The sequence below is a fragment of the Podarcis cretensis genome (genome assembly GCF_951804945.1).
Source record: "Podarcis cretensis genome assembly, chromosome: Z".
Taxonomy (NCBI): Eukaryota; Metazoa; Chordata; class Lepidosauria; order Squamata; family Lacertidae; genus Podarcis; species Podarcis cretensis.
In genome coordinates, this window is record NC_137184.1 from 46,706,378 (window position 1) to 46,734,176 (window position 27,799).

The following is a 27,799-nucleotide window of genomic DNA, read 5'->3' on the forward strand; positions in this document are numbered from 1 at the left end:
AGTGCTGTGTGTGTGTGTGTGTGTGTGTGTGTGTGCCTGCCCACCTCTTCCTGGGGAGGAAACTCATCTTCCATTTGTTCACACTCCTCTTCCACAACAACAGCGACAACAAAGTCATTTCCTGAATTCATCGTTTGCCATTCACTTCCATGGGTTGTCACAAGTTCCTCCTCCAGCAACTTCATTCTTCTGCCCACCCCCCACCTTTTCCCCCTATCATAGACAGACTTTTTTTTTTCTTTCCTCTTCATGCACACCCCAACCTCTTCCTGGCTTCAAAGAAAGAAAGCATCGGTGACTAAGGACGGGCAAGTCTGTCAGTTCTGGGTTCAGTTTCTCATTTTTCCCATCCAACACTAAATTCTCCACATTTCCACATCAGTTTGCAATTTTTGTTAAGTCCTTGTGAAAATTTGTTGGCATTTTAGTATGAATCGCTCCTAGTACATTCATATTTGTATGACATTTAATGTACACATTTTTGCAGAGCAATTTCCCCTAATATAGTGCATCTTCACAATTTTCACTAAAAAAAAATAATTATGTACACTTTACCCTAGTGTCTGCAATTTGGAACACATTACTTGCCCAAAGAGCTGCATGACAAAATGTGGAGAATTTCAAAGAATGGCTGTGTTTCAGAGGTCATATGGTTTCAGAAAATGTGAATTTGCTAAGTTTGCCTGGATTCTGTTTCCCCTCCCCCTCCTTATTTATGGCAGCCTTTTCCAACATGGGGCCCTCTGTTTGACTCAGTCAGGGTTGATTGATCAACATTGGTGATCAATCTCTTCTTCATGGTATCTAAATAAAATCACAAGCAGGTAGCGTTATCGCCCCCATCCTGACTCTCGTATCCTGCACGTGGATGCTGGGGGCATAAGAATATAAGAAGAGCCAACTGGATCAGGCCAATGACCTACCTAGTCAAGCATCCTGCTCTCATAGGGGCCCACCAGATGTACCAATGGGAAACCATCAAGAAGGACCCAAGCCATAGCTGTCAACTTTTCCCTTTTCTTGTGAGGAATCCTATTTGGAATAAGGGAGTTTCCATTAAAAAAAGGGAAACATTGACAGCTATGACCCAAGCACAAGAGCCTTCTTCGCCCATGTGGATTCTCGTAACTAGTATCCAGATTCATTGATCCCTTCAACCACAGAAGCAAAGCATAACCATCCTAGCTAGTAGACATTGATAGCCTTCTCTTCCATTAATTTGTTGAATCCTCTTTTAAAGCCATCCAAATTGTTGGCCATCACTGCCTCCTGTGGGAGCAAGTTCCCAACTGGGCACTGTGAAGGACTTTTCTTTTAATCTGCCCTGAACATTCATTTCCATTGGATGTCCACAGCTTCTGGTGTTAAAAGAGGAGAACAATTTTTCTCTGTCCACTTTCTCTGTGCCATGCATGGTTTTACAAACTTTGGTCCCGTCACTTCTTGCTCACGTTTTCTCTAAACCCAGAAGTCTCAAATGTTGCAGCTCCACAGGGGAGTCGCCCCATCATCTTGGCCATTGTGGTTGCTGTTTTCTGATCCTTTTGCAACTCTACCATGACCTGTTTGAGGGAAGGCAACCAGAACTGTACACAGTATTCCAAACGTGGTGATCCCTCACGTATCTTGATAACAGATCCAAAACAAGGATGTGTGGAAATAAATGGTTACCCTATCAGCCAATCTGGAGGGCATCAAGTACAGTAGCTGATGATTGATATGAATGATAATGGCAACTAAACAGCTGGGGGGGGGATCCACTCTGATGTTTATACCAAGCACACACAACCATGATTAAATCTGGTCATCGCTGCTAAAAACATTGCAACAGCTAAATTGCATTCTTATCCGTTTTTCTTCTTTCTTCTTTGTTAAATGTGAGATTTAAAAAATGAATTTAAAATGAGTACTGCTAAATGGCTTATGTTTACTTTGCCCTCCTAGGCAAATGCAATTGATGTAATAAAGATAGTTTGTTTCACAGTGAAATGAGCTATATTAGTTCTATTAGACCAATCGCTTTTGAATAGTTTGCAGTGCTTTGTGGCATTTTGATTGATCAGCTGTTTTGTTGTTTAAGTTTGTTGTATTTAAATTCATTTTAATCTCTATGGTGCATTTTGCCTTATGATGAAAATGTGGTCCAATAATATTTTAATAGATAAATAAGTACACACACACTAAACAGGCAGCAAAGCTTGCAGTAAATACCATATTTTTCGCTCTATAGGACGCACCCGACCATAAGACGCACCTTGTTTTAGAGGGGGAGAACAAGAAAAAAAAAATCTCCCCCTCTCTGCTCAGCGCCCTTCCATTTCTCCTGCCGCTTCGCTGAAGGGGTGCTGCGCAGAGAGGGGGAGATTTTTTTTTCTTGTTCTCCCCCTCTAAAACAAGGTGCATTCTGTGCGTTCAAGCTGCGTTCATCCGAAGCCTCCGGAGCGCAGCGGGGGTTCCCGCTGTGCTGTGGCTTCAGACGGCTACCTTGGAAGCCTGGAGAGCGAGAGGGGTCACTGCGCACTGACCCCTCTCGCTCTCCAGGCTTCAGTGAAGGCAACCCAAAGCCTCAGGAGCACGGCGGGAGTTCCCGCTGGGCTCCGGAGGCCTGGGGTTCCTTTTGACCTGCTCTTTGGGGCTGGCGGGGGAGGGGGAGTGCTGCTCTAAGACCGTCAGCCTCAAAGACCAGGTCAGCGAGCAGCGCAAAGGCTGCGCGCTGCCTTCCTGCTGCCCCTGAGCTTGTGGGGATGGCAGTGGGGGAAAGCAGCGTTTTCCCCCACCGCCAGCCTCAAAGATCCCTGAAGCCTTCGGAGCACAGAGTAAGTTCCCGCTGCGCTCCGCAGGCTTCGGGTTCCTGAAAGGAACCTGAAGTCTCTGGAGTGCAACGGGAACTCACGCTGTGCTCCGGAGGCTTCAGGTGGCTATCCCTGGAGCCTGGAGAGCGAGAGGGGTTGGTGCGTTTCGGAGGCTTCGCGTTGCTATCGCTGAAGCCAAGGAGCCTGCATTCGCTCCATAGGACACACACACATTTCCCCTTAATTTTGGAGGGGGGAAAGTGCGTCCTATAGAGCGAAAAATACGGTATATTCAAAACCCATGTAAGGGTGTGAAAAACATAAATTTTACAGTGTGTGACCTATTAAGGGAGGGAAAAAAATACGAAGCGAGACATTAATGATGAAAATACATAATTGAACATAAATATAGATTGGAAATGGCTGTGTATAGTGAATACTTATCTACTTTTAAAATTCTCATTCTTGATCTTATTTCTTCCTTTTCTTTATCTTCTTGTTCTTTTCTTTTATATTTTACCTTTCATTTCTTTTCTTTATTGTGAATATTGTTTTGTAGAGGTGCAAATAATTGTAAATATCAGAAGAGGTAAAATGTTTTCTAATTTTTTATTGGTTACATGTATTTTCATTTTTTTGTATATTTGTATTTTTTTCTAATTTGTCCTCAATAAAATAAATAAATAAATAAATAAATAAAGCTCATCATGTGTCCATCTCGTCATCCCACTTGGCGGCGTCAGGCAACTTCATGTTTTGTCACATGAAATCAAGGAACATGGAGGGCTGCAGTAACTGGCCCAGCCTCTGGAAGTGCCGTGTATGGTAGGAGAGACTCCACAGCTGCTTTGATCCCTTCGTATTGCAAGAGGCTCTCTGGCGTCTCATGCTTGAGGAGGGTTTCCACCACTGCCTGAGCCTCGAGGTAGTTCCGCCAGTTTGTGTTCCACGTGATGGAAAACGTCAACACAGCCTCTGGAAGAAGGGGTTTGGGGAGGACATGTCAGGAAGGAGTGCAAGTTGCAGGCAGCGTGGCCACCTTGAACCAACACACCTCTCTTGCGAAGCGTGGCCAGGTCTGGGCACACATCTGACCTGCGCCTTTCTTCAAGGCAGGGAAGCAGATCCAACACCCCTCCCCACCTAGTAGAATCAATTAATGATGGGAGGGGTGACTGAGTTTATTCCAGACTACATGGCTTGCAGGAATGGGTTTTATATTTATAAAAGTACAACAACAATATGTATTATAATCTTTGCTCTAGTATTACAGAGCTGGTGGAGCTAATTTGAAGCTGTGTACACATCATACATTAAAAGCATTATCACTTCTCCCCAGTAAGAATCCTGGGAACTGTAGATTACCCTTCTACCGCACAGCTACAATTTGTAGCACCCTTTACAAACTGCAGTTCCCAGGATTCTTTGGGAGAAATGTGCTTTTAATGCCTGTTTTTCCTGCAGCAGGCATGCTCAGCTACCCCTCTGGAAGCTCAATCCCACAGAAAGCTGTGACGGCCACCAACTTCGATGGTTTTATGCAGGAAAGGCTATCAATGGCCACTAGGCATGATGGCTATGCTCTACCTCCACAGTCAGTGGCAGTAACCTTTGTGAACAGTAGTTGCTGGAAGATGCAGGAAGGGAATACAGAAAGCTCTTGTTTCCACAGGCCTCTGGTTGGCCACTGTGAGAACAGGATGATGGACTAGACAGGCCAATGTGGCCTCATCCAGCAGGCACTTCTTATGTCCTTACGTGGTTCAAGGGTAGAGATTGTGAGAAGGCATCTTCCAAAGCAATCTCACCCCGCAAATAGCTTGGGAGCCTTCTAGCCTCTAGCCTAGCCCTCACCCCTTTTCCTGTTCCCGCTGGAGTCTTCTTTTGCTTGCCACGCCTGCGGGCTCTCTTCTGGCCAACACTGCCAATGACAGATCTTAAAACCTTGGGGTTGGTGAGATTCGGCAATTGCAGCACCTTGTGCCTGCTGGACCTCCGGAGCGGAGCGGGTTGTGCCTTGCTCCTCGTGAAGTAGGGTGAAATGTGAGGAGTGTTGCAAGCCGAGGCAGAAGGTCTGGCCGAGATGGTAGAGCCCGGCTTCTCTGTCAGGGGCTTCTTCCTAACCCAGTGGAACACCAGTATCATATGCCTCTTAGATGGGTTGGACATGCTGAAGAAGGTGCTGGAGGCCCAAAGACCAGGGTGACTTCAGAGCAGAGGACGCAGCAGGCAGTTCCCTATCAATGGTGCCAAATCCAAGCAAATGTTAGCTCCAGTCCTGTTAAATCGATGCAGCAATTATGAACGTTAAAGAAGGGATTAATTCCTCAGGTGTATGAAAAGACTTTCTGTGGCTTTTTAATAAATGGGAGCTCCCAACTACTGCCACTGTTGACAGCCTGTTGCTCCTTCACTCTGCTTGAGTGGGTTATGTCACAATGGTTCCTTCATCAGGTGTTTGTGAGCATGAAAATGCTGTTGGGAGTTTCAGCAATGAAGGCTCAGGCATAACATACTGTTTGAAAGTCTGAACATTTCCTCTTTTTTATTTAACAAAATTTATATACCACTTTTATCATTTATATACAAATTATTAGGAGAGTAAGTTAAAAATATACTGTAGTTAATTCACTTATAGGCTAGTTTACATACTTTATTCCTTCTTATACTTCTATCCCACCTTTCCTCCACAGAGCATACACACTTCAGCCTCCACCTTCTCCATTTTATCCTGACAGCAATATTGTGAGCCAGGGCCATAGCTCAGTGGTAGAACAACTGCTTAGCATGCAGAAGGCATCAGGTTCAGTCCCCAGCATCTCCTGGTGGGACTGGGAGCGCTCTCTCTGCGCTTCGGAGGCTTCACGTTGCTATCGCTGAAGCCAAGGAGCCTGCATTCGCTCCATAGGACTCACACACATTTCCCCTTAATGTTGGAGGGGGGAAAGTGCGTCCTATAGAGCAAAAAATAACCCTCTGTAGAATTTTGCTTCGTGTTTCAGAGGGCTTTTGTTTGCAAGTTTATACAAATATAATGGGTCAATTTATCTCCATTGGGTGGTATCCAAATAGCGTTACCACCTTTGGTTGGGCAAAATAAGAGACAAATCTAGGGGAGGGGAAATGAGGGGGAGGGGTAAAAATTACTTTACCTGGTGCAGAATTAAATGACTTCAAAGCAATCCATTACACTGGGTTGTTTCCAATGCTGGTCATACTCATAGAGTAGTCCCAAGGAAATTTATGAATCCAAGTTAGCAATGCACATTAATTTCAATGATTCACATCCTCCTCACCTGCTGAATTTCTGCCTGTCAGAAACCCAGCCAAAGAAAGAAAGAGAACAACAAATTCTGTTTCTCTTCCTAACAGAGCTTTGCTTCCAACATCCATTTCTCTCTCTCTCTCTCTCTCTCTCTCTCTCTCTCTCTCTCTCTCTCTCTCTCTTAATATTTATCAGAATTTTTTTAATTTTGCAAACTTTTACAATCACTAAATCGCATATCATACACTTTACATCGACTTCCCCTCCACCCCCTCCATGGTTTGCTTTAGTTACCCTTTCCCACTGTTTATTCTAATCAATCCCTGGTCTTTTATTTTTTATTTTTTATTTTTTATTTTTTATTTTATTTCTCCGTTTCTCTCAGTTAACCCTATACTGCTGAATTTACTCTAAAAGTGCTAACGTCTTAATTTGCTTACAATGGGTTTTTTTAGATAACCTACCTATATTTTTCCAGTTACAGATAGGTAGCCGTGTTGGTCTGCCATAGTCAAAACAAAATAAAAGAAAAAAAATTCCTTCCAGTAGCACCTTAAAGCACCTTTGGCGTAAGGTTTGGCCTGTTTGTCCAATATAGAGAGCTGAAGGACACTGTTGGCATTTGATGTATGCCAACAAATGTATGTCATCAAATGCCATCAAATGCCAACAGTGTGTATGCCATCAAATGCCATCAATGTGTATGCCATCAAATGCCAACAGTGTCCTTCAGCTCTCTATATTGGACAAACAGGCCAAACCTTACGCCAAAGAATAAACGGACATAAATCTGACATCAGGAACCACAAGACAGAGAAACCAATAGGAGAACACTTCAATCTCCCAGGACATTCTATACAAGATCTCAAAGTAGCTGTTCTATTACAAAGGAATTTCAGAAATAGACTGGAAAGAGAAGCTGCTGAATTGCAACTTATTACCAAACTTAAAACCATGGAGAGACCTGGTCTGAACAAAGACATTGGATTCTTATCTTATTATACATGACAAAGCCATTTTTCACCTTCTCACTCCTTGCTTTTTCCTGTAAGACCCATTGCAGTCGTTAAGAGTCGTCAACAGGCTCATCACAGCTATCTGCCAATCACCCAATCCCACCACCCTTCTGAGTAATACCCCTCCCCACCTTCTCACTATATAGAAGGGTCTGGTGACTTCTGTTTCAGTGTATCTGAAGAAGTGTGCATGCACACGAAAGCTCATACCTAGAACTAACTTAGTTGGTCTTTAAGGTGCTACTGGAAGGATTTTTTTTCTTTTATTTTGTTTTGACTATATTTTTCCAATCTTCCTTAAAGAGCCTTTCTTCCTGATCTCTTATTCTGTTAGTTAATCTGGCCATTTCTGCATATTCCACCAGTTTTGTCTGCCATTCCTCCTTTGTTGGTATTGGACCCTCCTTCCATTTCTGGGCATTTATGATTTGGGCTGCTGTTGTGGCATACATGAATAGAATTTTCTGATCACTAGGTGAAGGATGATCAGAGTGAAGGGCAGGTTAACAGCAGCAGCAACCTAGGCACCTTTATCTTCCATCCAGGCAAACACGAAGTGTTATCAGAGTTCAAGGACACTTTCTAGCCGAGCAAAGAACACTCAAAGGGTGTGCAAACTAGGAAGTGCAGTAGGGAAGGGTCTGTGGCCCTGAGGTTCCCCACTACTGACGTTTAGTGTTAAGGGTAGCTTTATGGAGAATGCATTGCAACAATCAGATCTGGAGACCATTCTTCTTTGCCATGGGGAACCAACCAAGCCAGTGGCTATTTGCAAGCCTTTCCTGAATTGATGACCCTAATGCAAAAAAGGGGGAAAGACTGTGCCTTGCCACCATGCCAGCTTAGTGCTGCTCTCTGCTGAGTCAAGCTTCAGTGAGTCTAAAAGGTGGGAAACCGCAACAGTAGTTTGTTACGCATAGGAGCTGAGGTTTAACACCTTGAGGATCTTCAGCCCATGATACTTCATGATGCTGACTAACTAGACCTGTTCTAGTCTGCTCATGGGAGAATTTCTTCTAACACTAAGCTAGTTATGGATAAAGCCTATGTAAAACAACAGCAGCATAGCTCTTGAGTCATGCTGGAAAGACAGTGCATATCGGCCAACGAAATCTGGAATTTCAGCAGCAACGAAAGAAAGAGACCAGGAGAAAGAGAGAGAGAGAAAGTGACTGCAAGATTTTCCAAAGTGATAAATTCTGAATCAGGATCACAGTCAAGTTTGATCTTACGAATGCTCAACCCTCAAACGTGTTTATAGTACCAGGATATGTGATATCATCAGTTACTTCAATCTAGCTAACCTTTATCATGTTCAAAACTCTGTTTTTAGGTACCAAGGCACAATGTGCCTCTCACTGTGTGGGTGTACATCTTTACAAATGTTGGCTGTTGGTAAGAGCTTTTCAGAAATGCTCCCATCAACTCATTCCCTCTAAGTTGGGGAAGGGGGACCAGCAGGCCTCTGGGTATTTGTAGAACTACAACTCCTGTCATCCATAGCCGTTAGCCATGCCAGTTGGGACTGATGGAATCTGGAGTCCACCAGCCATAGCTTCCCATCCCTGACCTGACTGTATCACACCCACAAGTTTCTTAGGTTTCCTAAGAGTTTTTTAAAAGTGTAGATTCTCAGAAAGACCAGAAGTGTGCAGATTCCTATGTACTATACATGTACCATCCATCTATAGATGTGAGTAATCTTAAAAACCATTTAGACAAAGGAGGGGAAAGATATTCAGCCCTAGGGCCACATTCCATTCTGGGCAACCTTCCAAGGGCCACATGCCATTGGTGGGCGGAGCCAGAGGCAAAAGTGGGTGGAACAGCAAGCGTAAATTTTACCTCCATACCATAGGCTAGTTTCTACATACACTCACAACAACCCTCACTATCTTCCTGCAAGTCAAGCAACCAATGTTGAAGAACACATTTCAGCTAGGCAAAGCATTCAGGTGTGAAGCCAGGGAGATGTATGGCCTACAGATAGTTTTGAGGGCCAGCTAGAGATGCCCTCAAACCCCTGGACCTAAGGTTTCCTACTCCTGTTTTAGACCCTATCACCCTGATCCAACAATCTATGGAGCTCCGTATACGTTCACAGAACAAGCTCCACCCAAGCTGAGGCTTCCTCATTCACTTCCATTGCTGAGGTCAGTACGACTCATGGACACAAATGGGAAATTAGCAACCTGGATGCTTGCTGACCTAGTTATGGGACTTTTTCTGCTGATGAGAAGATTGCAAAACAGATACGCTGGTGGCGCAGCGGCTTTTGCGTTCTACGGAAATACTTATCAGCTTCCCGGGTGTTTATGACAAATGCTCACAGGCTTTGCTGTTGCTTGACAAGGAGCAAAGGCTGAGGAAAGGATGTGGTTGTCGGGTAGGCAACTTTTCTTCACTTGGTGTTGCTTGGCTACTTCAAGCAAGAGCTGCTAGTCCCACTGGTGCTTTTCACACCCACGGAGAAGCAGGAGGGCCACATGCCGCTACATTGCATTTTACTAGGAGTTGCAGCTACAATTTTAACTCCCAAACTACATGCCAGGAATGGCACAAAGTAGCAAACAACTAACACAGCGTGAGAAAAAACAGTAGATGTGCACCCAAAGCGCCCATCCACAGATCATCTCTGCATGATGCTTCGTTTTGGCTTTGCCTCTTTCCACTCAGTTTTCTTTGCATCAGAGGCACCGTCTTGCACCCAAGACTGGGGGGCTGGCATGTGGCATGTGTGTGACATCATGTGTGAGGTAATGCGCGCAACACACGTGTGACATCACATCGAGAGGAAGCCAAGCACCGAGCCCAGCATGGAGTGGCTTCCTCTCTCATACTGAGGAGGAGCCAGCCACTGAACTGCACTGTGCTCAGCTTGGCGATGGGTCTCCTCTAGCCCCTGTGCCAGCAGGTTTTAAGGGAACCCAAGACACCTCCGCCGCTAAGAGTTGATGCACCTGCTCTGGACTGAGTACATTTGCACCAATCAGCTCTTTTATTTGCTCCTGGTGCAGAGACACAGCATTATTACCCACCCTCAAAAGAGCTTGGCTCTTCCCAATCCAGTGTTGGCTACTTGTATATATCCATGCCGCCATTAAATCTGCAGCCACACCTTTGTAGTATACATCACTCTGACTTGTCCTTCTTCTGACTGGGTTCTTCTGGACAGAGTTACTCTATGTCTCTGCACCAGCTGATTCACTATGGGTGCCCCCAGACTGGCAGTGTTTTGCAGGAAGGATTAATTGGATTAAAGTGCTCTGTCCCCCAGAACAACTCCATTAAAAAAGAAAAGCATCAGGGGCCCTCCAGACATCCTTTTTATGGTGGATTCATGAAAATATGGTCTCATGATGCTACTGAGGTGGCCACATGTGATCCTGCTTTCAATTACTTGGGTTGATCTACACACAACAAAAAAACCCTCTATAAATAAATCATAAATTAAAAATCATTATAACAAAAGGGGGAGAAACACTATGGAAAATGGCTCCCCCCCCCCCCTCTCAGCTGAGTCCACAGTTTATGCTTGCAAGGGTTTCAGGACAATCATACTGCTTCATTTCCAATTGCTGCACATTCTGGAACTTCCAGATGAAATTCTGTAACCTTTAATACCACAACTGTCCCAAGCTTTATTTTTTGCCCCTTCTGCTGCACTGTACCACGTCCCCTGGGCAACAATAATATGATGGCATCAAGGAAATATCGCAGAACAGGCAATAACACAGAATATATCCACCACTAATGTACTATTATTGTGTGATGTACTATGTTTTTCCAAATACACCCACCATAGAACTCCAGTCTGGAGGGCCCCATGGACTTTTTGCAGTTAGAAAGTGATGCGGAAGTGCAATGAAAAGTGTGGGGTGAACAAATGATATGTGAGAAGACTACAAACAACCTACAAGCAAATCAATATGAATGCTCATCATTGCATAACTCCCTGCGAACAAATCAGAATAAAAGCTCAATAAAGACTGAGTGCAGTCTAACCTGCAGATAAACCTTGTGCAAGCAGATCAGGACAAAAGCTCATCCGAAGGGGCCCTAAGTTACTCGTTTTTTCAGAGATGCTCCATGATTATCCAGTTTTAAACTCAGAATAGACTCTGGAGGTCCTGTAGTATATCCCTCCCACCCCCACCCACACTGCTCAGTACAGGATTTTTCTCAATGCAAGCCCATAACGATCCCTCTTCACTTCCCAGATAATTGGGGCAATTTGTTTCAGCACTCAGCAGCCTGTTTTATACAATTTTATTGACACATCCAGCAAAACAAGTTGAATAGTAGAATGGACTACATTTCTTTGAACTGCAAGTGTGCAAGTTTGGGAGTGGGGAATTGTACTTCTGAATGAAATTGTAATAAAGTGTACCATAATTACATGTGGAATAAGCTCAGATCAGCCATGTCTAGGTCTAGCAAAACAGAGCCAGAGACAAGTCAATCAGCAAGATCCTTATTTTTTAATCTTAAACATGAGAAAGAGGCACACAGATCCATCTATAACGACCAACAAATGAAAATGGAGTGCTTGTACTTGGGAGGACTCTGAATCCAGGATACTGAGTCATGGGGCTCTAGCTGCAACTCAAAAAGATGCCTTATGTCCCATCAAAGCAATGTTCCATTTATTTATCTTTTTTATTTCAGGGGTGGGGGATGCATGACCTTCTGCAGATCACAGAAGCAGGTAAGACAAGTGGTTATTGGGAGAGGGTGTGCTCTATGGTGGTGTCCCAGTTGTGACGGTCATTTATTCGTTTTTTTGTTTAATTAAATTTGTTTACCGCCCTTTATCAAAAAATCACAGGGCAGTTCACAACATAGACACAGAAAATGAGAACACAAAATACAAATAAAACACAAACCAATAACCCCCGTCTGACAGACACATGTAAAAGGCCATAGAATGTTAATCAGCCAAAGGCCTGGTTGAAGAGAAACATTTTCAGCTGGTGCCTAAAGATAATGTAGTGAACATGCTAGGGGAGCCTGACTGGGGAGAGAGCTCCACACATGTGGAGCCACCACAGGAAATACCTGTTATGTACTGAGTTGAAGAGGATCCAAAATGCAGCAGTCTGATTGGTCCTAGAACAATAGGATCCAAAATGCAGCAGTCTGATTGGTCCTAGAACAATAGCATTCAGAATGCAGCAGTCAGATTGGTCCTAGAACAATGCAGCAGTCTGATTGGTCTGCAGGAACCACCCAATCCAGCTCCAGATGGAAGTGAATCCACAACCTGATTGGCCTACAGGAGAATTCCGGAATTAACCAATCACGTGCAGCCCATTGTGTTAAAAATGTATATAAAGCAGATACTTTGGGGAAACTTCTATTCCCTCCTCACGACTATGAGCTGAATAAAGAGCATGAAATCCACTCTCGACTGAGTATATTTCAATACCTATTATCATGTTGCCATCCTCCAGACCTCTCATGGAGGAGGCACATGAAAAATAAAATAATGATCACAGGGTCTGGGACAATTCATATGGTAAGATTTATTATCCTACTACATTTCTACGCTGCTCAGGAATTCAAGGTGGTGTACATGATTCTCCCCACCTCTGCAATTTTATTCTTGCAACAATCCTTTGAGATTCTTTTTTAAGCCTCTCGCTGGTTGGATTTGCATTTCTTGACTTCTATTTCTGAACCACCTAGGAGACAGGGTGAGTTGGGTGGCATTATGAGCCAGGAATCGTTCCCGTCTCATGATCCCACGTGACATTAGGGACTCTAGTTCGGAGGGGGAAATGAGCATGTGGCACCAGAGCTCTTCTGGCTCACAGATGAAGCATTGCCAATCTCTGATTTGGAGGACTCCATCATCACAGAGCCTCCTTGCAGTGAAGGTGGAGCTTGCAACTGGGATACACCTCCCACCATAGGGCTCCGTCTCAGGGCTTGTCCATGCTTAAGCTTGTCCCATGCCTAGACAGCATGGGTCTGAGAAGTTTCTGCTTGTCCCATGCTTTCTAGCCACAGGTTTGAGCAGTTTTTCTGTTTGCCCCACTGCTTTTCCTGGGACAACTGACTCTTCATTGCTGAATCAGAGCAAACACTAATCTGCAGAAAACCCAATTGATGTTTACTCCAATTCAGTGGTAAAGAGGAGGAAAGCAGCAGGGAAAGCATAAGTTTGGATGAGCCCTGGCTGTCGCTGAAGCAACACCTGAGCTTTTCTCAGTGCCTTGCACAAGGCCTGGCCTGAGGACACGGCTTGCACCTTACCAGGAAGTATACAAACGCCAAGACAGATTGAGAGAGGAGGCGCAGGTAGCAGGTAGTATCTGATCCTCCTCAATAGTTAGGCCTGAGATCCTGGACAGTGGTTCCCAGTTTGGGTTGACGGTAACTGGGCTGCATCAGCCTTTCCACAAACTGGTGCCTTCCAGATGCTATGGACTAAAAGTCCCATCGTCCTTGGCTAGGGCTGATGGGAACTGTAGTAAAAGAATACTGAGGATGCCTAGCCTACAAAGGCCAGCAGTATAAGGTAGTTTCTAATGCCCATGGCATTAGAAGTCACCAATGGCCGTGGAGAAAGACACTTGCAGAGCCCAAAGGTGACAACAAAACCTTTTGAGTTTCTGGTCTCCACTTGATCTCCACTTGATTTGGAGGCACCAATAAATCTCCTTGCCAAGGGTGGGAGAGAGCCTAGTTATGCCTCTGATCTTGGGGGAAGTCACAACATTTAAGCTGCAATAAAGCTGGCATAAAGTTATAGTAGTGTGGACAGGCATCTGACTGGAACTGGCTGGCAGAGAGAGGCAGCAATGAGTCACCTGCTCTCCTGTGCAAAACCTAAAAAGCTGACAGCATCTTCTGATTTCTTTTCCATACAGCAGAGTTCACACTTCGTCACTCTGGTGCTACACTCCAGCAACAAGCAGGGTAGCATTGGGCACTTCTAGAGAGAAGGTCCTCCACTCACTTCTAACTGCTCTCAAAGTTTTGAGCAAGCACGTGTGATTTTGGATCAGTCTGGAAGTCTAGGTGCAAGTCATCAAATGGGCATGAGGCTGAAGATGCCAGAACAAGCCTCTTCAAGCTAGGACTCATAGTGAAACCACAGGAGTTTTCTGCTTCCTTGTAGTGGGGAGCCCAGCATCCCTTTGGTTTGGCCTTTCATCTGTTTGCATGCAGGACAAATGGATTTCGAATGTTCCACCAGCTGCATTGTTGAAATCCTGGCTTGCTTTTGAATTCAAAGTAGTTTGCAGTTGCTTTGGTGGAGGCCCGCATTTTATGAGAAGGATGAAACACTTGTAAAACTGGAGGCGGGGGAAGGAAACCAAACAAAATGTGAAATTCAGCATGCAAGCAAAAACAAACAAGCTCACTGCAGTTAACTTGCGCAGATCTTTTTAGCCATCACATTCAATCCTCAATTTAGTTTCTTGCTTTGGATTCTCAAAGCAAGCAGCAGGCGGCTTGTGCTTTCCTTCCCTAGGCAGAATAATTTGTTTTGTATCAAGCTTATTTATGGCAGTGAAGCCTCCCCTACTAGCTAATTGAGCACCAAATGAGGCAAAGGAAGTCCTGGGGTTGGATCACCAGTGCCTTTACACTCTTGCAAAAAGAAAAGAAAAGCTGGGGGCATTTGGATCAGCAATGCAATGTGTGTGGGGGGGCATTTTACGCCACACCTACATTACCCCTGTTCTTAATTGTTCCCCAAAGTTACTACAAGTCTCCAAGAAGAAAATATGTAGGCATGATACTGATTTCTTTTTTTCTCATGGGCAGGGGGACCAACAGGAGTTTGGGGAGGAGAGGCAGGCTTGAAACAGCAAAGGGACCTTAGTCTTGCTCCAGTTCATTTTCTCCGGAGTTGTTCTTTGCAAACATTTAAAGAGACAGAGGTTTAATCTCAGATCCCCACCGTCTTTCCCAATTCCTACCCTCGCCTAGCGTAATGCTGCCAAAATGTCTGCTGATTTCCTTAAGAATGGAGAGGTTTGATCTTCTTGCAGTCCATGGGACTCTCAAGAGTCTCCTCCAGCACCAGAATTCAAAAGCATCAATTCTTCGGCGACCAGCCTTCTTTATGGTCCAGCTCTCACTTCCATACATCACTACTGGGAAAACCATAGCTTTAACTATACGGACCTTTGTCGGCAAGGTGATGTCTCTGCTTTTTAAGCAAGTTAGGAGACTCCTGTTCCACTCAGAGAGCTATGGTTCCCAGCGTTCTCTGCAAAGAGGGATGGATTGTTAAAGCACGCTGGGAATCATAGAGTTCTGAATACCTACCAGCAATCAACACCCTTTGCAAACTGCAGTTCCCAGGATTCTCTGGGGGGGAGACATGGCTGTTTAAAGCTGTATGGTACTGATTTTGTTGTACATAATGCCGATCAGCTCCTTCACACAGGCTGTTTGTCCTCCTGTCTTTCATACATCAAGTGATAAACACATGTGGGAAAACCAGTCCCATTGCCCCTGAGGCAGCTTGAATAGCCAGCCCACCCCTTCATGTGAGGCTCTCCATGGCCCTCAGCTCTGTCCAGAGCACCATTGGCAGAGCTTGAGACTCTTAATCTCAGGGTCGTGAGTTTAGGTTCCTGCATTGAAGGGAGTTGGACGAAATGACCCTCGTGTTCCCTTCCAACTCTGCAGTTCTATGATTCTATGAAAACACTGACTGGGTCACAGCAGCAAGCGTCCTAGCTCAGTATACTATCGCTAACAGCAGGCTGATTCCCAAGCCTGTTGAAGAAAACACAGCTGATATAGTTGCTTGCTGCCACCTTGTGGCAATGCTGACATTCATGCCTGATTTCTAATTTAGCAGTACTGTAGGGGGAATTCCTTGGCTCCTCAGATGTTGCTAGACTCCAAATCCTTCTATTCCCGACCATTGGCCTTGCTGCCTGAGGCCAGTGGGTGTTGGAGCCCAACAACACCCGGTGTGCCACAGGTCCCTAATCCCTGATCTACTTTAACTGGCAGCGCTCCTGCAAGAGCCCAGGCTGAGAAGGGTTTGTTCCCATCTGATCCTTTTTAAACTGGAGGTGCCTGGAGTGAACTTGGGAGTTTCCCCATACAAAGCATGTGCTCCACCACAAACCTATCTCCAGAAACCCAGTTCAGCTGTAAGCACCACCTGTCCCCAAACCAAAGTCTGGGTTTTGCAAGCTGGTGGTATGTTCTAATATGCACCTTTCTCTCTTCTTCCCAATCACACACAAATTCTCCCTCCCTTTTATGGTTCACTGGAATCAGCTGGGGTTAACATGAACCAGGGTTGGTCTAAACCAGGGTTTGCTAAGCCAGCTTCAAACCACAGTTACAAATTATAGTTTGTGTGGGAGCTCTAGCCGGCACCAGCTAGAGCTTAGCCCTGATGTGGAGCAAGGAACATGCAGTTCTTTGGTGAATCACTAAACTCAGCATCATGGGCGCAAGAGTACTGCATTGGCAAGGGAATAGCAAAAAACCCACACATGTCCCTTTGGACTTTTGCAGCCCTAGTTACAGTCTGCAAAAACGGAGAGGGAATGCCAGTTTTCTCCAGGGTAGGAATTTGAATTTGAAGCCTGTGGGGTAGGGGCACAGAACTCACCAGTGCCCCTCCCAGCTCCTTACTGCTGCCAGCTCCCCCCCCCCCCCCCACACACACTTCTATTGAATTCTATTATGATTCAAAGCAGCAACATGAAGTGGAGTGGGGATGTTACTAATCAATAAATGCAAAACAAAACATGCCCCTCCTTCACTGATGAACCCACCTGGGCACAAGTCTGTACCAGATCACAGGAGCTTGGGAAGCTGCCTTATACAGAGCCAGGGTATTAGTCCACCAAGCTCAATAATGTCTACACCAGGGGTAAGCAAATTTTTTCAGCAGGGGGCTGGTCCACTGTCCCTCAGACCTTGGGAGGGTGGACTATATTCTGAAAATAAATAATGAACCAATTCCTATGCCCCACAAATAACCCAGAGATGCATTTTAAATAAAAGGACATATTATGCTCATGTGAAAACATGCTGATTGCCGGACTGTCCACAGGCCAGATTGAGAAGGCAATTGGGCCAGATCCGCCCCCTGGGCCTTAGTTTGCCTACCCATGGTCTACACTGACTGGAAGTGGCTTCCCAGAGTTTCATGCTGGGGACTGAATTGGGGTTCTCTGCACAGAAAGCAGGTGCTCTGCCACTGAGCTCTGGCCCTAGTAGATCTCCCTGGATGCTCTCCCACGAAAGCCCCACTAAAATGAGCCAGGGCTGCACCAGCAGTCTCTCCCTGCCTCCCTTCCAAGAAGCCCTGCCAGGCATTCTTGGGCAGTTTTCGGAGGCCACTGCTGATTCCTGCCCTGGACCCCTTTTTCATTTTCCCCACCAGCTTGATTCTTTCAGCAGCACCACTTTTCTGGATCTGGCTGCTCTTACTGATTTCCCACAGAGTACCCAACCTAGCGCCACACCAGAGCGCCATGGGGAACAGAAAGGGTGGCTCTGCCCAGGGACTCAGCGCTGCTCCGAGAGTCTCCGCCAAAGTCAAGTAAGCCTGCCAAGGCCTGCTGCCCCTGGATGACGTCAAATCTGAAACTGAAAACTTCCAGGCATCCAGGATAGCTGTGCTCTCCAACTGCAGATGGGAGCTGTGTGCCTATGAATATCGGCTCTATATTCAGAAAGCTAATAAACTTCCATGGGCACCACAAAATACTCATTTTGCAGAAGAAAACTGGCAATACTAAGACCCATCGCCCCATAGCTTAGTCGGTAGAGCAGGAGACTCTTAATCTCAGGGTTGTGGGTTCAAGTCCATGGTTGGGCAAAAGACTCCTGCACTGCAGGGGGTTGGACTAGATGACCCTTATGACCCTTTAGGGCAACTTGTTGGCTGCTGTGAGAACAGGATGGTCCTTTGGTCTGATCCAGCAGCCAGACTTATGATTCAATGGTCTGGTTCAGAGTTAACCTTTCTCAATCTCCAAATCCCTAACTGCACCTAAGAACAGGAAGCGTGAGAAACACCCCTACAGCTATTTAAAAAAGGAGGCACAGATTTTATCTGTAGAAAGAGCCACATGCTAAGTTGCCCGTTTTGCCATTAGCAGGTCACAAAAATGCTCACAGCTAAAGCCTCTCAAACAGTCCTTTGATGCTTTTTCTGCACATGCTTTTTCAAGCCCTTTCCCAAATCATCCCGGCTGTTGAAATATTTTGGTTCAAAACAGAGCAGAATAAAAGTAGTGCTAAAATTGTACACTCCACACACACACACAGCCGCAAGCAGTGCTGCAGCAGCAACCTGCCAGGTCATGAGCAGCAGGTGAGAGTTGGTGATTTAAAGCTTAAACATACCTTGGGGGAAAGATGATGGGGAGAGGCGGGTGGATTTGAAGAGCCAGGCAGCACAACGCATTGTTGTTGAGCACAGACTATTATAATACTGTATGGCAGTCAATGAGAAACTGTGTTTGTAGCAGCAAATGGATGCATAGCAGAAGTTAGAAAAGGGAGAGCAGAGGGAGAGGTTAGGACACTGGAAGCCAATGGTTGTACCCAATGCCTATGCCAAACCTCTTACAACTGCAGTCAATAAAGTTGCGGCCTGATTTGACCCAAAATAATGCTGTGCTGCCTGGTTATTCTCTATGATCTGCTCCACCAGACTCTTCTGATGTTCCCATGATATGCTATCATGTTCTTACCTGCTTGTTCAAGAGGACGTAAAGGATGGGGTTCACAAACGTGCTAGTCTTGGCCAGAATGGACGGGATAATGCTCACTGAGGGGCTGATTGTTCCGGGCTGGCCAAATGTCGCGATCAGGGAGACAATTCCATATGGCATCCAGCAGAGGAGGTAACAGGTGACCATTAACACAACCATGAACAGGATGTGGTGTTCTCTTTTCTGAACAGATGTCAGGTGGAATCTACAGACCTGCTAAAATATGAGAGAGGGGACATTTTCATAGAGTTTCTTCCTCATTGCACTCTGTACCACCTTACCCAAGCGCAGGTCATTCCCCAAATCATTTTTTTGCACTAGCTCCTTTAAGTCTTTAGAACAACGTTCTGAAACCTGGGACCCTCTGTGTGGTTCAGGAGATGTCCCAGTAGCAAAGTTATTTATTTACAAGCAGCTCCTTCAGTTTCTTCTGACAGCTTCCTGGGTGTGCAAGAACATAAGAGCCACCAGTGGCCCATTGATTTGGGCATCCTGAGGCCCATTATGGGACGCCCACAAGCAGGATCTGAGCAGAAGAATATGTTCAAAGCCTGGCATTGCCTTTGCTATTTATATAAGGGGAATATATCACACTGCTTCCCATGTTACCCTTGCTGTTAATCTGCTTCTATTCACAAAAATCATTTCTGGAGGCTCTGCTCTTTCTTTTTAAAAAAAAAGTCAATGACAGTAATTGTCTCATTGTCCCTGTGATTTTTCTGAAGTCGCAGTATGCAACTTTCACAACTGCCAGCTGTTAGAATTCACAGCTACCTCTCAATCCCTGGGAGCTTAAAAATGTCGCTGTGATTCAACCATTCATAAGCTTACACCAGAGGTAAATGTTCTTCTCTCTTGAAGTAGGATTCTAAAAATAAGGGGAGGGAGACATTTTGTGTAAGTTGCACAATCCTCTGTGGGAGCCCTTCTGATTTTGCTGTTTCCCCTGAATCGCTGGCCTTCCTGTTCTAGCCGTTTAACTCTGAAGCATGTTTCATAAGGAATTGCTCTCAGAGGTGAAGATGGAAGAGCTCCTAGACAGAGCTCCAAACAAGAGTCACACCTGCCTCTCCTAACAAATCCAAGCTAACAACCTCAAGCCAGCAACGTGACATGTGCGCACACACAACTGCACCACCACATTCTGTCAAAGAGGTTAGGGGGCTTTGGTTTACCTTTCTAATCATCTGCAGGATTTTCCCATAGCAGTAGATCATCGTCAGGAGGGGCAAGACGAGGCAGAAGATGAAGAGGCAGATGATGTAGGAGAAGTTGCTGGGAGACCTGGCATGCCAAGAGACAGAGCAGGTCGTGCCGGGCCCTTCGGGGCCATAGCTGCTCCAGCCAAAAAGAGGCGGCAAGGTCCAGAACAAAGAGTAGACCCAGGAGCCAATGATGCAAAGCCAGGACTTGGTGTAACTGGACACAACCGGATTGGCCTGCCTCTGCCGGACCGTGGCATAGCGTTCGTAGGAGAGGATGGAAAGAGACACAAGGGAAACGATGCCTGCAAGAGAGAGAGTGGCCCAGAGTTAACAGATCAAAAATCTGCTTTTCGAATGCTGGAATGTAAACCTGTGACATTGGAAGACAGATGATATCCAGCTCAGGAAGAAGAAGAAGAAGAAGAAGAAGAAGAAGAAGAAGAAGAAGAAGAAGAAGAAGAAGAAGAAGAAGAGTTTGGATTTGATATCCCGCTTTATCACTCCCCTTCAGGAGTCTCAAAGCGGCTCACATTCTCCTTTCCCTTCCTCCCCCACAACAAACACGCTGTGAGGTGAGTGGGGCTGAGAGACTTCAGAGAAGTGTGACTGGCCCAAGGTCACCCAGCAGCTGCAGGTGGAGGAGCGGGGAATCAAACCCGGTTCACCAGATTATGAGACCACCGCTCTTAACCACTACCCCACACTGACTCAATACCTCTCCCTGCTATGTACTAAACCATAACCTGCAATCGTCACCAGAGGTCCTTCTCCATGTGCCCCTTCCAAGGGGGGGGGGGGGTCTGGAGGGGGGGCAGCACAAGAAGGGGCCTTTTAGTGGTGGTTCCTTGTTTGCGGGATGCTCTCCGCAAGGAGGTTTGCCAGGCACCATCATTACTTACCATTATGCACCAGGAAGAAAAAAAACGTTTCTCTGCGGTGCTAAACAGTTGGTCCCTTACCTCTCTCGCCCTGATCTTGTCACTGTGATCCATGTGACAGTCACCTCCAGGCTTGATTATTGTAACTCACTCTATGTGGGGCTGCCCTTGAAGCTGACTGAGAAACTCCAGCAGGTGCAGAATGCCGTGGCGAGACTCCGTACGCGGTCTTCACCGCAGGATCACATTCATCCAGTGCTATACCAGCTGCCCTGGCTCCCGGTAGAGTACAGGGTCAAATTTAAGGTGCTGGTTTTAACTTTTAAAGCTCTATATGGCCTAGGACCCCAGGGCCCTGAGGGATTTGACATCTTTCCGCAGGGCCTGCAAGACAGCCTTTGGTCAGGGCTCAGCCTGACTCCCCTTTTCTTTTAGTATAAGAACTAATATGAAAGAGGCCTCCCAGCATTCTCACAGGCCAATATAAGATCAGCGTAAACAGTTGGGCCGATGAGCACTTACTGTTCCCAACCCTAACCCTGCGGAAAGCCATCTAATTAAACTTTAATTTGATTTTGACCTGTTTTTAAGAGGTAATTTAATTATTGTCTGATTTTCTACCAATGTTATATATCTGATGTTAGCCGCCCTGAGCCCAACTTCGGCTGGGGAGGGCGGGATATAAATAAAAGTTTGTTATATTATTTATTATTCATTTCTGACAAGCCTTTGGCTTTTAACATTTTGGGTGGAGTGGGATGTTTTAGTCTTGCCTTTTAAAACTGTGGGTGAGTTTTAGCTTTTTCTCTGGGTTTTGTTTTTTTAATGCAGGCTTTAATGTATGTGTCATTCATTTATTGCCGTAAGTTGCTTGCAGTTAAATTTGTCCATAAAGTGACTAGTAAGTTTAATGGATAATAATAATTATATCAATCATGCTGGCGGGGGGGGGGAGTTTTGCAAGCAGGCAAAGCTGACCTTAATAACATTGTGGCTAGAACCCTGCTCTGTGACATAAAGTGAACAGGCATTCTGTTTTCTTGCCAGCTGATGGCTCCTAAATATTTAACACACCCCACTGGTGAAGGTCTGAAGGGGAAAGAGCTTGGCAGCTGGGATGGAGTTTTGCAGTTAGCTAAATGAAAAGCAGCCTTGTACAGTTGCAAGAACCACACATGCTGGGTTGTTGTTGGTTTTTTTGGGGGGGTGACTGACATTTCCTCAGGACCAGTGCTATGATCAGGCAAACTAGGCAGCCAGATGGGGTATAGAACTCAAACAGGTGCAGAACTGACCTTTGAAGGGCACAGTTTTATACAGATTAGTTCTTGTACTATATTATAAATTTATTATGATATTTTACTTTTATTTTATATTTTGATTTTTTAATCATTTTAGGTAAAATGCATTATACATTAGAATTGTTTTTTAAATGTAGGGAGTTGATTGGAAGTTATGTTCACAAACACACACACATACAAAGTGAAAATCACTTAATTTTAAATCTTACGGTCACATCATAATCTTTGTTTGAAAAGGTATTCATTTTTCTAGTGAGCTATGTCTGATTAATAAAGCAAAACCATCTGGACTGGAGCAAATTGCTGTTTGCTCCGATTGAGCACTAAAGAGTGGTTTTCCCTGGGGGAAAAGCAATGGGACAACAGGAAGTGTGGATAAGGCACAGGTGGTGCTGTATTCTAAACCACTGAGCCTCTTGGGTTTGCCATTCAGAAGGTCGGCGGTTCAAATCCCCACAACGGAGTGATCTCCCATTGCTCGGTCCCAGCTCCTGCCAACCTAGCAGTTTGAAAGCACACCAGTGCAAGTAGATAAATAGGTACCACTCCAGCAGGAAGATAAACAGCGTTTCCGAGTGCTCTGACATCTGTCACAGTGTTCCATTGTGACAGGTGTGGTTTAGCCCTGCTGGCCACATGTCCCGGAAAGCTGTCTGCAGACAAACGCCATCTCCCTCAGCCTGAAAGCAAGATGAGTGCCACAACCCCATAGTTGCTTTTGCCCAGACTTAACAATCTAGGGGTCCTTTACCTTTTTTAATGTTTTGGTTAATCTAAGGATCAGTGGCGTAGCGTGGGTTGTCAGCACCCGGGGCAAGGCAAGTAATTTGCGCCCCCTAACCTGTGGATTTGCGCCCCCTAACCCTAACCCCCAGATGTTGCGCCCGGTGCGGCCGGCCCCCCCTACACCCCCCACGCTATGCCACTGCTAAGGATCCTTCTCACATTTCCAGTGTCAAAGCTCAAACTGATAAAAACTTGGCAACTATATCAATTGAACATGCCCAAGCATCCTCACTTGACCTGAAGGCAGGTGAAGGTGACAAAATTTGCAAAGGAAAAGTCACACAAAGTGAGATTTTGATGTGCCTGAAATGGAAACTTTTAAGAGACTTAAATTTTGATGTCAAAATTCACAAGATTATTCAAGATGATTTGCATGTTGAAACATTTTCTTTTGTATTTGAAATAATCAATAATTATTATTGTATGACGTACTCTTGCAATTTAAAATAAATTTAGCAGTTTCAAGTTTTGTGCATTTCAGTTTTTCTATAAGACACCTGTTTCTGAAAATTGAATTTAGCAATTAGGGCCGGAGAATGCAAGTACAGTGGTACCTCGGGTTAAGTACTTAATTCGTTCCGGAGGTCCGTACTTAACCTGAAACTGTTCTTAACCTGAAGCACCACTTTAGCTAATGGGGCCTCCCGCTGCTGCCGCACCGCCGGAGCACGATTTCTGTTCTCATCCTGAAGCAAAGTTCTTAACCTGAAGCACTATTTCTGGATTAAGGGAGTCTGTAACCTGAACCGTATGTAACCCGAGGTACCAGTGTAGTTAGCCTAGCCTAGGATGCAAAATAGGCTGGCACCAGCCCCACATATATTTAGAGGCCAGAACTAGCTGCCATCCTCTTCACCCATGCTGGCTTATCCCGCTTGTTTGCAAACTGGCATCATAAAAACATAGAAAATAACCTTCTCACAAGGAAAAAAGCCAGACTCTGTGATCTTTGGGAAGCTTGTTTCCTGTTTCCTGATTTCAGAGCTGGTAGATCTCATCTTGCATCTATCCCTCAGTAAAGGCCAAGTCTTGCCTTTATGGCTCTCTGCATCTTCATACACAAAATTTGCTTTGTGAGACATGTGTTGAAAGGTCCCTGCAAAGAGGAAAGAGCGCATGCAGGAGAAGTCATGCTTCTGACTGAAGCAGATGGACTGTGACACATCCCAGCTAGAGAGATTAACTGTGTCACATACGGATAATATCAGGAACAATGGATGAGCTACAGAGGTACAGATGCCCGGGAGATTAGTGCAGAATCAGGTTGCACATTGATGCTTTATCCTACAACCCTGCTGGCGACAAAAATGATAGCCATATTTGAAAGAAGCTGGAATTTTAGGGGCAGTTAATACATTTGTAGAGATGCCCCTAGCAGCTCAGAGATCAATCACGGAGCTCAACTCATGGCAGGTCCAGAGGTGTTTTCTATTTTCAGGTTGCACAGTTAAAGTTGGTTTGATTCTTGTGCAACAAACTTGTTTCCTCCTGAAAACTGGACTTTTGCAGTAGAGAAAGTGATGCAGAAACACTCTTGAAAGTGTGCTTGCCATCTAATTTCTAAGAAACAGCAATGTGTAAATTGCTGGTTTCATCTAACCTCCCCTCAAGCGTTCTGCAAACAGATCGGGATGAATGCAGGTCATCTGGAACCAAACCAAGATGTGTTACTGCGCAAGGTGAGGCAGAGAAAGGTAGCCCCTCCCCCTGCCCAAAGTTAAGCCACAGGGCAGGCAAAGGTATTTTGGCACTTGAGACAGAAAACTGTACAAACGTCTCTCCCTAGGAGTACAAATGCAATGGTAGTAAATAAAACTAAGAATTAGCCGCCATTTCATGACACCCAAAATCACCCCACCCCACTCAACCTAATGGTAGGGCTGGCCTGGGCTTTCAGATCCACCCACCCTGCCAGACCCCCCAGATTCTGACACTTTTTGACCTTAAAGATAGTGGCTGTTTATGGTCATTTCACACATTGTATCTTTAGATGTACACCCAAAAAATGTGACCTGTGAATGCAGCAAATGCATGTTTGGAAAGACGGAAAGGACAAGGTCCCAGGACACACAATGGTGGGTGGGCATATTGAAGGTTTAAGGTCTGGTCAGTACACAGAATGGAGACTGTCTAGGGTGGAATCTAGGCACATATAAAAAATGCTATGAAAATGTTTTTGAAAAAGTTTTTAAAAAAGATTGAATTGGTCAAAAGCTCGCCATCGCCATCTAGTGTAACGTTTGTATAGTGCACTTAAAACGTTTGCAGCTGTATGGCTGAGTCCTAAGATTCCTGAATATGGAGATTGGCTTGAAAGTGCATGAACAGTTTTGAAAGTCTGGAGGAGTTGCAGAGCCAAATTGCCAATGATCTTGGTACAGCAGACAAAGTCACCCAAGGGCCTGGAATAACTATTTGCCTTTCTCCACGACCAGCAAAGCAACAGTAAATTATACAAATAATAGTTTTTAAATGCAGCATAAATTGGGCAAAATAAGAGAAGCAATTATGAAAACTTGCATCACTCATACAATTTGCTAAATTTTGGGGGCCAGAAATGAAAAGTCAGATCTACACCATACATTTAAAGCACCCTTTAACAGCAATAGTTTCCCCCAAGGAACTGTAGTTAAAGGGTGCTGGCCTCACTGAGTGACAATTCCTATCACGCTTAACAAGTCCCCAGGACTGTTCTGGAGCACTTTACTGGTGTGAATGGGACCAAGCGCAGCACATAGCTTTGGTCAAGGCTGGGTCAACTCTATGGCTTTCTCTGGTGTGGTCTCCACATAGCCAGGGTGCTGTAACAGCTGACATATTGGACTATGACTTGGGAGACCAGGGTCTGAATCCCAGCTCAGCCATGAATCACACTGGCACTGGGTGATCTTTGGCCAGTCTATCTGCCTACCTCATAGGGAAGGAGATCTTTAGAACTGTGGAGGAGAAAGGTGGTAGTTAAATCTAATAAATTAATACATAAATGAACTGGAGCTTCAGAAATTTCGATGTTTAAAACCATGCTGGAACTTTGGATACCCTAAAGGCAAATCCCTCTTGCTTTCCCAAATATTCCACGCGCCTCCTCCCCCAAACCAGGTAAAGATAAAGGTACCCCTGCCCGTACGGGCCAGTCTTGACAGACTCTGGGGTTGTGCGCCCATCTCACTTAAGAGGCCAGGGGCCAGCGCTGTCCGGAGACACTTCTGGGTCACGTGGCCAGCGTGACATCGCTGCTCTGGCAAGCCAGAGCCGCACACGGAAACGCCGTTTACCTTCCCGCTGGTAAGCGGTCCCTATTTATCTACTTGCACCCGGAGGTGCTTTCGAACTGCTAGGTTGGCAGGCGCTGGGACCGAGCAGCGGGAGCGCACCCCGCCGCAGGGATTCGAACCGCCGACCTTTCGATCGGCAAGTCCTAGGCGCTGAGGCTCCCCCAAACCAGAGCCTTGCTCTAAAAACCTACCGAAGAGGGAGTTGGCGAAGCCGTACCACTTGCAGCCGGCCTTGCCTAGGAGCCAACGGCCGCGCACGCTGGAGGCCAAACTGAAAGGGGTCCCGAAGAAGCAGACCAGGAGGTCGCTGAGGCTGATGTTGAGCAGGATCAGGTTGATGGGCGTCCGGATGGCCTGGAACTTGACGAAGATCAGCACCACCAGGAGGTTGCTGAGGCTGCCCAGGAGCAAGATGACGCCCAGGCACACAGCCACGGTCAGGTGTCCCGTCCGTCCCAGGCTCCCAGCAGGAGAGGCCAGCAGCTGGCTGTCGAAACTCAAGTTACCGGCGCTTCCCGCCGCGCTCTGGTTGGAAAAGTTGAGGCTCCGGTCGCCCAGCGCTAAGAGCATGACAGCAGCGCAGCGCCTTGACGCTGCTCCAAGCCTTCGGGGTGCGGATTTGGCAGAAATTGCCGGGGCACCTCGCGACTTAGGACAGCCTAACACTCGAGCAGCACAGTTCCCAGAGAGGCGTGTGGGCAGCAGCTGGCTCTGCCCTAACCTTCCCGGAGCACCTTCTCCAATCAAGCCCTCAAGTACACATTCTTCTCCAGAGGGACCCACGCGCCCAGCCCAACCCCTGAAGCGGGCGAAACCTGTGCGCCTTTAGCAGAGGAGCATGGACCCACCAGGAAACCTCTTGGCCGCAACGGAGCGCAAATCAGCGAAGGAGGACGGAGCTGCGTATTCGCGCAGCAGTGCACCCTGCCTTGAGCCGGAGACCCAGGGAAGAGTTGAAGGAGTGCACCTCTCAAGGGTTGCCCCTCCTGCCTCGCCACGGTTTTCTAATGCGAAGTAATGCTGCGGAAAGTTGTGCCCTGTCCTAGTGGTGCCAGCGCACGCACGGGGATCCCTGTGCCTTTACACTTATGAAGACACGCTAGGAGACCAGAGGCCGGCGTGAGCCCTCGTTTTGTTTATGGCACAACGCCCCCCCCCCCCCAGCCTCACGCAACCGCCTTTAACAAAGCTCTACCCCTTGGAGGGCGGGAGGGACCGTTCTTGTGCCTGCAAAGCGGAACCAAAGACAACGACCCCCACCCTTACCCGGCAAGGTAGTGCAGAAAGCAAGCCTTGCGCGGAGAGAGCTCTGCCTCCCGCGCCCCTCTCCCCGCGCCTTTCCAATATAGCAGGAAGTCTAGACTCTTCTAGACTATCTTTCCCTGTAAGGAAGAGCGGGAGTCCTGCGCGCTTTCGGCACGGCTGTTCCGCAGCGGCTCCTCACCAAGCTCCTAGGCGGATCGCCAAACAAAGCGGCTTTGGCGCGGCAGGTTTTATACGTTTCCTCTGGCTCAGTCAAAAGCAGCGGCGGGACAATGAAGGGATGGAAACTCCCTTCCAGGAG

At 46.2% G+C, this 27,799-nt stretch overlaps 1 protein-coding gene across 1 annotated transcript; it reads right to left on the minus strand.

Annotated features, from left to right (window-relative positions):
- Positions 1-11,421: 11,421 nt before the first annotated feature.
- Positions 11,422-27,067, minus strand: LOC307208249 (visual pigment-like receptor peropsin). Its single transcript, XM_079962879.1, has 5 exons — positions 26,427-27,067; positions 19,966-20,297; positions 18,770-19,006; positions 13,163-14,377; positions 11,422-12,087 (listed from the first exon to the last, which is right to left on the minus strand). The coding sequence occupies exons 1-4, from the start codon at positions 26,803-26,805 to the stop codon at positions 14,162-14,164; spliced, it is 1,164 nt and encodes a 387-aa protein (XP_079819005.1). The 5' UTR covers positions 26,806-27,067; the 3' UTR covers positions 11,422-12,087; positions 13,163-14,161.
- Between the last annotated feature and the right edge of the window lie 732 nt (positions 27,068-27,799).

Excerpts from the sequence above, each read along its gene's own strand:
- LOC307208249 (XM_079962879.1), bottom strand. The coding sequence starts at position 26,805 with ATGCTCTTAGCGCTGGGCGACCGGAGCCTCAACTTTTCCAACCAGAGC. Across the intron at positions 19,007-19,965 it reads TCCTGCAGATGATTAGAAAG|CAGGTCTGTAGATTCCACCT; the intron begins GTAAACCAAAGC and ends CTCATATTTTAG. Across the intron at positions 14,378-18,769 it reads ACGTCCTCTTGAACAAGCAG|TTTTACAAGTGTTTCATCCT; the intron begins GTAAGAACATGA and ends CCCCGCCTCCAG.